At 47.3% G+C, this 15,943-nt stretch overlaps 1 protein-coding gene across 4 annotated transcripts in view; it reads right to left on the bottom strand.

The window, feature by feature from the left end:
- Positions 1 to 15,943, bottom strand: part of fbxw5 (F-box and WD repeat domain containing 5) — a 296,735-nt gene that overhangs the window by 126,474 nt on the left and 154,318 nt on the right. For all 4 annotated transcript variants that reach the window (XM_078226724.1, XM_078226726.1, XM_078226725.1 and 1 more), the window contains exon 5: positions 15,789 to 15,937. In XM_078226724.1, coding sequence (XP_078082850.1) covers positions 15,789 to 15,937 — 149 coding nt within the window. The remainder of the gene's footprint in view (positions 1 to 15,788; positions 15,938 to 15,943) is intronic.

Consider the following 15,943-nt stretch of genomic DNA (forward strand, 5'->3'; position numbering starts at 1 on the left):
GTAGAGTTTAGAGAGAGACAGAGGGTCATAGCGTAGAGGATGGAGGTTAGAGAGACAGAGGGTCACAGTGTAGAGGGTGGAGGAGCAGCGAGAGACAGAGGGTCACAATGTATAGGGTGGAGGTTAGAGAGACAGTAGAGAGAGTGTAGAGGTTGGAAGTTAGAAAGACAGACGGTCACAGTGTAGAGGATGGAGGAGCAGAGAGAGACAGAGGGTCACAGTGTAGAGGGTGGAGGTTAGGGAGACAGAGGATCACAGTGTAGAGGATGGAGGTTAGAGAGAAAGAGGGTCACAGTGTAGAGAGTGGAGGGTAGAGAGAGACAGAGGGTCACAGTGGAGAGGGTGGAAGTTAGAAACAGAAGGTCACAGTGCTGAGGGCTGGAGTTTAGAGAGAGACAGAGCCACAGTGTAAAGGATGGAGGTCAGAGAGGCAGAGGTTCACAATGTAGTGGGTGGAGTTCGGGAGACAGAGGGTCACAGTGTAGAGGGTGAAGATTAGAAAGAGACAGAAGGTAACAGTGTAGAGGGTGAAGATTAGAAAGAGACAGAGGGTCACAGTGTAGAGAATGGAGGAGCAGAGAGAGACCGAGGGTCACAGTGCAGAGGGCTGGAGTTTAGAGAGAGACAGAGCCACAGTGTAGAGGATGGAGGTCAGAGAGACAGAGGGTCACAATGTAGTGGGTGGAGTTCGGGAGACAGAGGGTCACAGTGTAGAGGATGAAGATTAGAAAGAGACAGAGGGTCACAGTGTAGAGGATGAAGATTAGAAAGAGACAGAGGGTCACAGTGTAGAGGGTGAAGATTAGAAAGAGACAGAGGGTCACAGTGTAGAGGGTGAAGATTAGAAAGAGACAGAGGGTCACAGTGTAGAGGGTGAAGATTAGAAAGAGACAGAGGGTCACAGTGTAGATAGATGGTGGAGGTTAGAAAGACAGAGAGTCCCAGTGTAGAGGGTGGAGAAGCAGAGACAGAAGGTCACACTGTAGAGGTTGGAAGTTAGAAAGACAGACGGTCACAGTGTACAGGATGGAGGTTATAGAGTCAGAGTGTCACAGTGTACAGGATGGAGGAGCAGAGAGAGACAGAGTGTCACAGTGTACAGGATGGAGGAGCAGAGAGAGTCAGAGTGTCACAGTGTACAGGATGGAGGTTACAGAGAGACAGATGGTACAGGCATACCCAAGTACTTAGAACAGAAATTGACGTGTGTATATTCAGCTGATCATCAGCAATGTTGAAAAATAATCCCAGTTGCTGTACAGAATTCCTCTTCAAACCTTATTTCTTGAGTCATGTTGTTGATTCATTTTTGAGTTAATTTGTTCATTTTTAGTTCCTAGCTGTGTTCATCACAGATACTGCCCATGTAAACATGTCACATTGTAATGACCCTCTCCCACCTTTGGGATTTCTGAGCCCTCAATCCAATCTGGTGTAAAGAAGCTCTATTTTCCATCCAGCTCTTCTGCTCTGTTTCCAAGCCAGTCTAAGCTGTATAAGAGTCTATTACACCAAAATAAACCAGGGCACGGAAATGGTTACTGAATTCTATTGGCTCACCCTTGCCCAATTAACTCTTGTTCTTTCATCCCACTTCACTGTCGGACTATCTGGATTTACTCCCTGAAACACAGCATGGGAAATTGAATAACATCTCAATATTACACACACGCATATTCTAATTTCACCTCCAATGTGGACAGATGTTTAAACGAACTAAAATGGAAAGAAAGGTGCATTTAACTTTAGAAATAGATTGTATTGTCCTGAAAATCTGCTCCAAAAGATTGATATCGGGAGAAAGAGAGATTCAGTGCTGATTTCATACTGTAAAGGTGAATCAGGATAACTATCCGCTAGCAGGGTATAGAACATAGAACATTACAGCGCAGTACAGGCCCTTCGGCCCTCGATGTTGCGCCGACCAGTGAAACCAATCTAAAGCCCATCTAACCTACACTATTCCAATATCATCCATATGTTTATCCAATAACCATTTGAATGCTCTTAATGTTGACGAGTCCACTACTGCTGCAGGCAGGGCATTCCACGCCCTTACTACTCTCTGAGTAAAGAACCTACCTCTAACATCTGTCCTATATCTATCACCCCTCAATTTAAAGCTATGTCCCCTCGTGTTAGCCATCACCATCCGAGGAAAAAGGCTCTCACTATCCACCCTATCTAATCCTCTGATCATCTTGTATGCCTCTATTAAGTCACCTCTTAACCTTCTTCTCTCTAACGAAAACAACCTCAAGCCCCTCAGCCTTTCCTCATATGATTTTCCCACCATACCAGGCAACATCCTGGTAAATCTCCTCTGCACCCTTTCCAACACTTCCACATCTTTCCTATAATGCGGCAACCAGAACTGTACGCAATACTCCAAGTGCGGCCGCACCAGAGTTTTGTACAGCTGCAACATGACCTCCTGGCTCCGAAACTCAATCCCTCTACCAATAAAAGCTAACACACCGTACGCCTTCTTAACAACCCTATCAACCTGGGTGCCAACTTTCAGGGATCTATGCACATGGACACCCAGATTCCTCTGTTCATCCACACTACCAAGTATCTTACCATTAGCCCAGTATTCTGTATTCCTGTTACTCCTTCCAAAGTGAATCACTTCGCACTTTTCCGCATTAAACTGCATTTGCCACCTCTCAGCCCAGCTCTGCAGCTTATCTATGTCCCTCTGTAACCTGCAACATCCTTCCGCACTGTCTACAACTCCACCGACTTTAGTGTCATCCGCAAATTTACTAACCGATCCTTCTATGCCCTCATCCAGGTCATTAATAAAAATGACCTGTATAGTGGCTGCTTTGGTCCTCTTTCTGGGATTTGGGAATTGCTGGATTGCATTCGGGCAGAGCCAAGATGTTCTTGAGATCAAACTGCTTTCTTAAACTCTCTGGACTGGCCTGATCCAACCACTAGCTGGTTAGGCCATTTCAGACAGACATTAAGAGTCAACAAATAACTTGCACTGATATGAACTCGTCTAACTCAGTGAGTTTCATAGCTGTGTTATCACACAAACGTTAACACTGAGATAAAGAAAAAGACATGAGGACAAGCAGGTCTTAAAAAGAATCTTCCAGAAAGGGAGGGAGGGAGATACAGAGGGAATTGAAGGAGGTGCTTAGAAACTTAACACGGTTGCATATGATGGGTAAGGAAGTTGAAGATAGACATGAGGTCAAAATTGGAGGAGTGCATGTATCCAGCAGGGGTGTTGGTGAGAGGCAGTGCAGAGATTCGAGGTGAGGGCTAGAGAAGGCTTTGAGAACAAGGGTGAGAATTTTAAATCTGAGACATTGCTAAACTGGGAGCCAATGTGGATCAGTGAGCCGAGGACAAATGAGTGAGTAGGACAGGGTGCAAGTTAGCACTTGGACAGCATCTGTGCTACCCATTGTCCTGTGGTACCTGTAGGTCCGTGTTATCAGTTGTCCTGTGGTACATGTCGGCCTGTGATACCTGCATTATATAAAAGATGAGGATACTGAAGAGATTCACAAGGATGTTGTCAGGACTGGATAATTTTAGCAATGAGCAAATGGGGTTGTTCTTCGAGCAGAAAAGGTGAAGTGGAGATTCAATAGATGTGATCAAAAACTACTGAAGTGAGGAGGGAGAAATTATATCCTCTGGCACACTGTTCGGTAAGTAGAAACCACAGATGTAAAATAATTGGCAAAAGGAATGGGGCAAAGGATGACAAATGTCTTCATGCGGAGGATTATTAAGATTTGGAGGATGCAACCAGAAAGTGGAGTGGAATCAGATTCTGTAGGAACTTTCAAAAGGTGTGTCTATTTTGATTTGATTTACTAGTGTCACATGTATTAGCATACAGTGAAAAGCATTGTTTCTTGCGCGCGATATAGACAGCATATCATATATAGAAAAGGAAAGGAGAAAGTGCAGAATGTAGTGTTAGAGTCATAGCTCGGGTGCAGAGAAAGATCTACTTAATCGAGGTAGGCCCATTCAAAAGTCTGATGGCAGCAAGGAAGAAACTGTTCTTGAGTCGGTTGGTACGCGGCCTCAGATTTTTGTCATATTTCCAATGTCTGCAGTATTTTGCTTTATTACAGGTGCAAAGTATTTATTGAATGGCCCAGCCAATCCCTCTGTCTCCATAAGATCTCCTTTCTAGTTTCTAATTGGCCCCAGCCTTCCTTTCACTATCCTTTTACTATTTAAATTTTCATAATGTCTTGATGAAAAGCTTATTCACCTTTACCAGTTTCTGCTCAGACCTCAGTTGAAGCATTGTGTACATTTCTGGGTACCCTACTTTGAAGGTTTTTGCGACGTTAGCAGGAATGAATGGGGTTCAGTTATGTGGAGAGATTGAAGAAGCGACAGACAGCATGGCTTTGTACGAGGGAGGTCACGTCTCACTGATTTGATTGAGTTCTTGAGGAAATGATTGATGAGGGAAGGGCCGTGGATGCTTTCTGCATGGACTTCAGTAAAGTATTCGACAAGGTCCCTCATGGCAGGCTGGTGCAAAAGGTTAAATCACACGGGATCAAGGATGAACTAGCTGGATGGATTCAGCACTGGCTTAGCCATAGAAGACAGAGGATAGTGGTGGAAAGATGTTTTCTTGAATGGAGGTTTGTAACTAGTGGTGTTCTGCAGGGATCAGTGCTGGGACCTCTGTTGTTTGTAATATATATAAATGACTTGGAAGAAAACGTAGCTGGTCTGATTAGCAAGTTTACGGATGATACTAATAGCGAATAGTTGCGAATAGTGATGAAGATTGTCAGAGAATACAGCAGGATATAGATAGGCTGGAACATTGGGCGGAGAAATGGCAGATGGAATTTAATCCAACAAATGCGTGGTTATACATTTTGGTAGATCCAATTCGGAGAGAGCTGTAAAATAAATGGCAGAACCATCAAGAGCCACAGACACACCGAGAGATCTGGGAGTACAGGTCCACAGATCCTTAAAAGTGGCAGCACAGGTGGAAAAGGTGGTGAAGAAAGTATATGGCATGCTTGCCTTCATCGGATGGGGCATTGAGTATAAAAGTTGGCAAATTATGTTACAGTGATATGAAACGTTGGTTACGCCACATTTGAAATACTGTGTCCAATTCTGGTCATCACACTACCAGAAGGCCGTGGAGACTTTGGAGGGAGTACAGAAAAGGTTTACCAGGATGTTGCCTGGTATGGAAGGTATTAGCTATGAGAAGAGATTGAATAAACTGGGATTGTTCTCCTGGAAAGACGGAGGCTGAGGGGCGACCTGATAGAAGTTTGTAAAATTATGAGAGGTATAGATAGAGTGAACAGTTGGAAGCCTTTTCCCAGGGCAGAAATGACAATTACAAGGGGGCACAAGTTCAAGATGAGGGGGGAAAGGTTCAGTGGAGACGTGCGGGGAGGTTTTTTACACAGAGGGTGTGGGGGCCTGGAATGCACCGCCAAGTGAGGTGGTTGAGGCAGACACATTAGCGACATTTAAGACTTATCTGGATGGACATATGAACAGGCAGGGAATAGAGGGATAAAGACAGTTGGTCTAGATAGGACAAAATGATTGGCGCAGGCTTGGTGGGCCGAAGGGCCTGTTCCTGTGCTGTTCTTTGCTCACAGTCATACAGACCCCCATTCACACACCCATAAACACACCCAAACATACACAAATGCACACACACACCCGTACACATACAAAATACAGACCCACACACAACCCCATTCGCACTCATACACATAGCTGCACATACACAAATGCACACGCACCCACATACACACATCCACACACACCCTCATACACACACCCCCCCACACACACTCATACATATACCCATACATACACAAACGCACACACTCTCATACACATGTAACCCCCTGCTGACCACTATATGGGGGCTACTATTTAAATATTCAATCAACAGGATCCCGAATTCCTAGCGGTTGATGTTGATTTGGCTAATTCCCTGTTTACCCATAAATGTCAGTACTGTAAGTCGGAATATCAAAAATAAATTTAATAACACATATCATTAACAGACATAAAACAGTGAGCTCTGATCTTCAACCGTTGGTGCACATATGGGGAAACTCATCCTCCGTAACACATTCGTAGATACTGATCCAGTTGGACTGTATAGTCCCCACCAGTTACTCACGACACCCACTCACAGTCCAGGAGAGACACACGTGTGGAAGATGGTGCCGCAGGAGGCAGAGGTGCCGCGAGCTATCCGTGCAGCAACGTAGGTCGAGTGCGCTGAATGCTGTCCTCCTCGGCAGTAATGAAAAGAACAGCAGGGGAATGCCTGGCTGCCTCTCACTCCAAACCGAATTCTCCCTGCCTGGAAAAAGCTCTCTCTCTGCCTCTCCAGCTCTGCCTCTCTCTCCAGCTCTCTGCCTCTCCAGCTCTGCCTCTCTCTCCAGCCCTCTGCCTCTCTCTCCAGCTCTCTGCCCAGCCCACATCACTCAACCAACAGCATCCTGTTCACAGCACCCACCCAGCAAACAGGACACTGAAGCCCACCAGGGACAAAGAACACTGGTAACTGTCTTCCCCACAAATATTCCTCAGTCCCTTACATTCTCCCCCCACCAAAAATACAGCATGCCCCCATGCTGAAGTACATGACATAGGACCCAGTTAACCAATTACACCATGTACCTTATAGTGTGATGACTGGTATAATAGTGGGTGAAAAGAGTGGTACCTTATTTATACATGACGAGCACTGAGCAAAGGAGTTACACCACCATGTATGACAACTATTGCAGTGTTCAGGAAAATGCCTAGTGGGTGGCGTAGCTGAGTGAACACTTGTATGTCCTACTACTACAGACTTTGCACACGGCTCTCCCAGCTTTGTATAATGGAAACGGTCTGCTGGCTTTCTCTCTCTCTGTGATCTCCTTATCTCTGGTTCTGGATTGGCTATGTTAGATGTGTCTGTAGTGTAAGTGCCCTCAACAGAACTGTCTGATTCTACTTCCCTTTGCTCAGTTACTACCTCTTCTATCACAACAGGTAGCCCTTCTGAAGATTCGGAGCTCGCTGCGACTTCTGTCACTTCTGTAGCATTTGTGGGGGGATTGGACTCTGTAGGCATGACATCCTGTTCCGGTTGTTCACAGATTCCCTCCGGATTGTCAATGATCAAGTCCTCTGGGTAATGTCCATACTCTGACTCTCAGTCTGAAGAGTTTTGATCTCCCAGGGGCACATCAGCTGCGGAGTCATCTTTGTGAACCTCAGGAGTTTGATTCCTTTCTTTTGCTTTTCTGCGCCTGAGGGCTCTTGGAGAGGGAGTAGGCTTTGAGTCAACCTCACTGCTCAATTGGACCTCTTGTCCCAGGGGCAAAATATGATTTCGGTGCATGACCTTAATGGGTCCCGAACCATCTGCAGGCTTTAGACGATAAACAGGAAGATCAGGCATTTGACTCTCAACCACATAAGGATTTGCACTCCACCGATCAGCAAGCTTCTGTTTCCCTTTCAGGCCAAGGTTTCGAATGAGGACTCTATCCCCAGGCTTCAAGCAATGGTAGCGCACTCTCTGGTCATACCTCTCCTTGTTACTTTGGTTCATTTTAGCGGAAGTGGCTTGGGCCAACTGATAGGCTGCTTGCAGCTCTTTCTTCATCTTAGACACATACTGCAAGTGGGAAGTTGTTGAGGTCCCATCCGCTGACACGCCAAAGCAAACGTCCACAGGAAGTCTGGCTTCCCTCCCGAACATTAAAAAGTAGGGCGAATACCCGGTAGCTTCATTTGGGGTACAGTTGTACGCGTGGACCAGATGTGCAATGTGCTGACTCCATTTGGACTTTTGACTGGGCTCAAGAGTTCCTAGCATGTTCACCTTGTGGGTGGTATGGTGAAGTTCTTGATTTCCTCACACCCAACATGGTCAACATCTCTCTCACCAACTGGCTTTCAAAATCCCGACCCTGGACTGAATGTATGCGAGTTGGTAGGCCGTAGTGAATGAAGTATTTCTCCCATAGAGTTCTGGCAACCGTTATGGCTCTCTGATCCTTGGTTGGGAATGCTTGTGCATACCAAGTGAAGTGGTCAGTGACTACCAACACATTGCACACATTGCGGGAATCAGGTTCTATGGAGAGAAAGTCAATGCATACAAGATCCATAGGGCCTGAACTTTGGATGTGGGAAAGTGGTGCTGCTCTCTGTGGCAGAGTCTTTCTCTTAATGCAGCGTTCACATGTCTTGCAGTATGTCTCTACGTCTAGCTTCATGCGGGGCCAGAAGAATCTGTCACAGACGAGTGCATAGGTCTTGTCAAATCCCAGATGTCCATTGTTGTCATGCAGTGACTTCAGAATCATACGGTGGAACTGCTTGGGGAGCACAAGCTGTCGCCGTAAGCGTAGGTCAGACTGTTTGACTGTCCTGTAAAGCAGACCCTGCTCGATTGGCCACTTCCCCCACTCTCATTTCAGAAGTGTAAGATCAGGATGGTTTGTCTGTATTTGACTTGCCGGTGCCTTCTGATTGACAACTAGCCATATTTCTCCTATACACGGGTCGCTTTTCTGAGCAGCTTGAAGCTCTGCTGGACTGAAAGTGGGCAGCTGATCAGCCACTACTGCAACGGTATGACAGAAAGCCTTGGGAACTGCAGACACATGAGATCCTATTTGTTCGATCACACATGGATAGGAGTGTCCTGCTCGTGTGCTCCTTGACACAGTCTGACAGAGAGCCCGCACTCCTGGAACTGGGATTTCTTGCCATTCATCATCTGGTGTCATGCTGTCATGTGGACGTCGAGACAATGAGTCTGCGTCAAGGTTATGCCGGCCTGGTCTATACTTAAGGCTAAAGTTGTAGGTGGACAGTGCTGAGAGCCAACGATGACCAGTGGCATCCAGTTTAGCTGACGTTGTGACGTAGGTCAGGGGATTGTTGTCCGTTCTGACTTGTACAGTAGCTCCGTAAAGATAGTCATGTAGCTTATCCACAATAGCCCACTTGAGAGCTAAAAACTCCAGTCTGTGTGCTGGATAGTTTTTCTCAGATGGCGAGAGACTTCTGCTGATGAATGCAACTGGGCGTAGACCATCATCATGCTCTTGGTATAAGACACCACCTAGTCTGTCCAGGCTAGCATCCACGTGCAGAATGTAAGGCTTCTGTGGATCTGCGAACGCCAATACAGGGGCTTTGGTGAGCCGGGTCTTGAGTCCTTGGAAAGCATGTTCGTATTGCTCACTCCACCGAGAGCCAAAGGGTTCAGAAGGCTTGAAGTAAGTCTTGTCAGGTGAGTTTGCAGTCTGACTCCCCTTGGAGCGGGGACGGGGAGGATATCCTTGAAGGAGTCCGTTGAGGGGACGGCAGAGTTTGGAGAAGTCCTTGACAAAGCGGCGATAGTAGCCACAAAATCCAAGGAAGGATCTGAGCTCTGTCACCGTTTGGGGTCTTGGCCAGGAGACAACAGCCTCTACCTTGGATGGGTCCGTCGCTATTCCATCCTGCGACACTACATGTCCAACGTAGGTGACAGAAGTCCTGCCAAACTGGCACTTGTCAAGCGACAGCTTCAGACCTTCTTCTTGGAGCCGGTCAAGCACTTTGAGCAACCGCTCCTCGTGTTCTTCGAGGGTTCGTCCAAACACAATGAGATCATCCAGGTACACCAACACCTCCAGAAAGTTCATGTCGCTGACAGTATGTTCCATGACTCTCTGAAAAGTGGCCAGTGCTCCTGAAATTCCCGGAGGCATGCGTTCGAACTGATAAAAACCCAACGGGCAGATAAAAGCGGTCTTCTCCTTGTCAGCCTCACTCATGGGTATTTGATAGTACCCGCTCCTCAGGTCGAGGACTGTGAACCATTTACTCCCAGACAAACAGTGAAGAGTGTCTTCTATCCTTGGGACAGTGTACTGGTCCGGTATTGTTCGAAGGTTAAGGGTTCGGTAGTCCACGCACATTCGTACCTTCCCTGACTTCTTGCGTTCGACTACTATTGGCGATGCGTAGGGACTACACGATTCAGAGATGATGCCATGGCTTTGTAGTTCCTGCAGGTGCTGGCGCACATCCTCAAAGTCAGCAGGCGACAAGCGACGTGACCTCTCTCGGAAGGGCCTTGCATCCTTCAGTCGTATTTCATGTCTGGTGCTTTTAGAACAACCTACATCCCACTCGTGCTGAGAAAACCTCTTTCCTCTCCATCATTCTCTCACAGAAACACCTCCTTGCCTCCTCTGGCATAGGAGAGGCTCCAAAATCAAAAGAGGAAGGGGTCAGTTCGATTGCAGCTTTATCCGCACACTGTGCCCTCGGCAGAGAAACAGGGGCTACTGGAAAAATATGGGCTACTGGAGTTCCACGTTTCAAGGAGATTTCTCTGGATGACAGGTTCTTCACAGTCACAGTAATGCGTCTGCTGGAAACAACTGATGCAAGATGAACCTCAGGCCTCACCCACAACTCTTCAGGGGAAAAAGTGTCAATACGCTGATCTATCAGTGCTAGCTGGTCTGTGAAATCACCAGGAAACTTTGGGAGGCCAGTGACTTTAAACACTTGTCCTGGTTGCAAGGTGATTGGCTTGTGCTGGGTAAACCACACAGTACCATGCTTGTCTACCCCTTCTGTTGTTTCAGACTGGGTGAGTGTCTCATAAGCTTCTCGGAGGACAGGGTCAAAGTACCCAAGAAGCGTTCTCCCGCCTGTTCTTTACAGGACTCCACCAACTCTCTCACCAGCCGGGTATTTGTCCTCACCAGCACGGCAATGTTGTCATCTTTCACAGGGTCAGGACATACTAAGGCCAAAGTGTCAACTGTCTGCGGCACTCCGGTTACAGCGGCAGCGAACTCGAGTTGTATGGACAGGTAGCCATCATATGGGTATTGGTGAGAGCTTAAACCCCATATTTCCAGATCTTCAAGTGGCTGGAGAGGTAAGTGTTTCAGGTAGGTGTCGTAGAAGTTGCGATACAAAATGGTTACTTGGGAGCCACAGTCAAGCAAAGCTCTTGCATAAACTCCTTCTATTTGCACAGGTACACCAGAGATGGGCCCCACTAATCCTGCAGGTAACTGTTTTGAGCCTTGCTTCGCTGGGGGTGGACAGTGGGTGGAACGTATTTCACACGGAACCAAGCACCGTTCCTTCACATGGCTCCTGAAGTTTCCCTGCTGTCTGCTTGCTTTGATCAGCTTCTGATTCACTCTCCTCAGATCCTCGAGTTCTTTGCACTCTCTCCTTGTATGCCCATCTTGCCCACACCTGTAGCAAAAGATTCCTGCTGGCAGTGGTTTGGACATTTTCACTCGGGGCGACGCATCCCGAACAGCAGCTTCTGGCGCCTGCTGTACGGACCCAGTCCTTGCTGTCGTACTTTCAGATGTAGGGGTAACTGGAACGGCGCTCAACAGTCTGGCCACCTGAGAAGTCAGTTCCCTGACCTCATTTTGTAGGCTGTTCAACTCAGATGTAGCTGAGGACTGCGGTACACTGGCGGTGGCTGCGGTGGCAGTAGCTTTCACCCCTTCTCTGGCGCTAATCCAATTTTCTTCCTCTCTTACCTCCTGCATCAGCTGGAAGAAGGAAGGGGGTTTGTCCAGGGTGTGGCTCATCCTTACACGCAGAGCAACCATGTCTCGAGTGAGTGCACCCTTGACTAGCTGTTCCATCCGAGCTCGATTCATGTCTGCAGCCGTAATTCCTCCCTTAAGAAGAGCACGATGGAGAAGTTTGGAAAGGCGATATAGAAAAGCAGAGAGGTTTTCTCCTTCATCCTGGTATGTGTGTCTGAACTTGGCCAAGATGTCAGCTCCACCCTCTGTGGTGCCATAAGCTGTGTCCAGAGCAGATAAATAATTGGTGGCCGTAGCAGTGGGAGTGCTAACTTTCAAAATCGAACGATGTCAGCAGCAGGCCCTTTTAAACTCTCCACTATACGCTGTCTCTTGGTGGCGTCAGTGCATTGCCACTCATTGATCATCTGGGTAGCCTGCTCCATCCAGGCATCATATTCTTCCTCACCTGGGGGTACAGCTTTCAGTCCTGAAAACAGTCCCAGCTTTCTGTAGCTAGGCCCATCGGTAGACACTTGGTTGCACTTGTCCACCAGTTTGCCAATAGCAGTCACTAAATCCATGTTCACATCCACTTTGGGAGCTTGATTTTCTGATACTATGGCCTGAAAATCCTCCATCGACTTGCCTTCCTGTTGTAGTAGTAACAACAGCTTTGTATGGAAAGCGTCCTCTTCAGGAACAGCATCCTGTGTGACAAGGCTTTCTAGCGTATGCACAGCCCAAGGCCCAGCTTCTCCTTCAATACCTACATCTGGTGGTACAGTGTCAGGGGTTAAATCAATGCTAGTCTCCACTAGTATGAACAACTGTGTGCCAGTAGAATCCCCACGGCGACCACAAATCTTGGTGCGACCAAAGACTTTCACTGTGTTTAAGACCCCAGCAATGGTCTCCTCACTAGTATCTATTGGCACATTGCTCAGTAATATGCCACGAGAAAGACTGATATTCTTTTGGCGGCTCCAGTCAGCAGCCTGAGAAAAATCCATTGTCTTAAGTGAGCTACTAATACTGTAAAACTTTTCCTGTTGTAATTACTGGGTTAACTGTTACTGACTGACAGAAAAAAAATTATATTTGACCTTATGGGTAAACAGGAATGATCCCAGCGGTGCCTCCAAAAATGTAACCCCCTGCTGACCACTATATGGGGGCTACTATTTAAATATTCAATCAACAGGATCCCGAATTCCTAGCGGTTGATGTTGATTTGGCTAATTCCCTGTTTACCCATAAATGTCAGTACTGTAAGTCGGAATATCAAAAATAAATTTAATAACACATATCATTAACAGACATAAAACAGTGAGCTCTGATCTTCAACTGTTGGTGCACATATGGGGAAACTCATCCTCCGTAACACATTCGTAGATACTGATCCAGTTGGACTGTATAGTCCCCACCAGTTACTCACGACACCCACACACAGTCCAGGAGAGACACACGTGTGGAAGATGGTGCCACAGGAGGCAGAGGTGCCGCGAGCTATCCGTGCAGCAACGTAGGTCGAGTGCGCTGAATGCTGTCCTCCTCGGCAGTAATGAAAAGAACAGGGAGGGGAACGCCTGGCTGCCTCTCACTCCAAACTGAATTCTCCCTGCCTGGAAAAAGCTCTCTCTGCCTCTCCAGCTCTGCCTCTCTCTCCAGCTCTCTGCCTCTCTCTCCAGCTCTCTCTGCCTCTCCAGCTCTGCCTCTTCACTTCCTGGCGCCCTTTTTTTTCCTCCCGCCCCCAGAGCAATCCCATTGGCCCAGCCCACATCACTCAACCAACAGCATCCTGTTCACAGCACCCACCCGGCAAACAGGACACTGAAGCCCACCAGGGACAAAGAACACTGGTAACTGTCTTCCCCACAAATATTCCTCAGTCCCTTATACACACACCCACACACTCAGCCATGCACACACTTTCAATCACACACACCCATACATATACAGACACACAATCACACACATCCATACAAATAGATTTTTTTCAAACACCCTCCATGCACACACACACACACAGGTACATATATATACTTTTGTGCACACACATGGACACATGCATGCACGTACATGCATGCTCACACACACATGCCAGCTCCCTCATTCTTTGAGTTTTGATTTGATTTGATTTATTGTTGTCACATGTATTAACATAGTGAAAAGTATTGTTTCTTGTACGCTATACAGACAAAGCATACCATTCATAGAGAAGGAAACGAGAGAGTGCAGAATGTAGTGTTACAGTCATAGCTAGGGTGTAGAGAAACATCAACATAATGCGAGGTAGGCCCATTCAAAAGTCTGACAGCAGCAGGGAAGAAGCTGTTCTTGAGTTGGTTGGTACGTGACCTCAGACTTTTGTATCTTTCCCGACGGAAGAAGGTGGAAGAGAGAATGTCCGGGGTGCATGGAGTCCTTAATTATGCTGGCTGCTTTGCCGAGGCAGCAGTAAGTGTAGACAGAGTCATTGGATGGGAGGCTGGTTTGCGTGATGGATTAGGCTACATTCACAACCTTTTGTAGTTCCTTGCGGTCTTGGGCAGAGCAGGAGCCATACCAAGCTGTGATACAACCAAAAATTTGTGATTTATATAAACGATCTGGAAGAAGGTGTAACTGGGGTGATCAGTAAGTTTGCGGACGACACGAAAATGGCTGGACTTGCAGATAGTGAGGAACATTGTCAGAGGCTACAGAAGGATATAGATAGGCTGGAAATTTGGGCAAAGAAATGGCAGATGGAGTTCAATCCCGATAAATGCGAAGTGATGCATTTTGGTAGAACTAACGTAGGGGGGAGCTATACGATAAATGGCAGAACCATAAAGGGTGTAGATACGCAGAGGGACCTGGGTGTGCAAGTCCACAGATCCTTGAAGGTGACGTCACAGGTGGAGAAGGTAGTGAATAAGGCATATGGCATGCTTGCCTTTATAGGACGGGGCATAGAGTATAAAAGTTGGAGTCTGATGTTGCAGTTGTATAGAACGTTGGTTCGGCCACATTTGGAATACTGCGCCCAGTTCTGATCACCACACTACCAGAAGGATGTGGAGGCTTTAGAGAGAGTGCAGAGGAGGTTTACCAGGGTGTTGCCTGGTATGGAAGGGCTTAGTTATGAGGAGAGATTGGGTAAACTGGGGTTGTTCTCACTGGAAAGACGGAGGATGAGGGGTGACCTAATAGAGGTGTATAAAATTATGAAAGGCATCAATAGGGTGAACGGTGGGAAGCTTTTTCCCAGGTCGGTGGTGACGTTCACGAGGGGTCATAGGTTTAAGGTGAGGACGGGGGGGAGGTTTAACACGGATATCAGAAGGACGTATTTTACACAGAGGGTGGTGGGGGCCTGGAATGCGCTGCCGGGCAAGGTGGTGGAGGCGGACACACTGGGAACGTTTAAGACTTATCTAGATAGCCACATGAACGGAGTGGGAATGGAGGGATACAAAAGAATGGTCTAGTTTGGACCAGGGAGCGGCGCGGGCTTGGAGGGCCGAAGGGCCTGTTCCTGTGCTGTATTGTTCTTTGTTCTTTCCATGGTGCATCTGTCAAAGCTGGTGAGAGTGAGGTGATATTCATCCCTTTGGGCGGCGCAATGGCACAGTGGTGAGCACTGCTGCCTCAAAGCACCAGGAACCTCGGTTTGATTCCAGCCACGGGTCACTGTCTGTGTGGAGTTTGCACACTCTCCCCGTGTCTGCATGGGTCCGAGTGCTTTGGTTTCCTCCCACAGTCCAAAGATGTGTGGATTAGGTTGATTGGCCATGCTAAAATTGCCCCTTACTATCAGGGGGACTAGCTAGGGTAAACGCATGGGCTTATGGAGATAAACCTGGGTGGGATTGTGGTCGGTGCAGACTCGATGGGCTGAATGGCCTCCTTCTGCACTGTAGGGATTCTATGATTCCCAGAGTCCAGGACACTAACACTGTGACAAAACCCCAGCTCTGATCTGCTAACTCAATACAACAATAAATCAGACTGGCTCTTGCTGTTTGTGTGGCTTAAATAATCCCATCATCAAGAGCTGGCATTTATATAGTGCCTTTAACATAGTAAAACACAAGAACACGAGACACAGGAGCAGCAATATCCTGGCGAGTCTGCAGCCCCATTCAGTAAGGTCATTTGAATATCCAATATCAGGATTTTGGCTCAATTTGATCAATGTGTCACGGGCCCAGTGGCAAAGTTGTAATGTGTACTGACCTGATAGGCCTTGTTTAACCACAGCACTGAGCAGGAGGTCATATTGCCAATCCAGTGCAAGTTGCCAGAGATCAGATGTGTTTCATTCAACCAACAGCCAAAGACATCGTAGGGCTTGTTTCTCACTCGGGACAGCAATGTGAAGTCATCTGAAA

This window comes from Mustelus asterias, chromosome 13, assembly GCF_964213995.1.
Source record: "Mustelus asterias chromosome 13, sMusAst1.hap1.1, whole genome shotgun sequence".
In the NCBI taxonomy this organism is placed as follows: domain Eukaryota; kingdom Metazoa; phylum Chordata; class Chondrichthyes; order Carcharhiniformes; family Triakidae; genus Mustelus; species Mustelus asterias.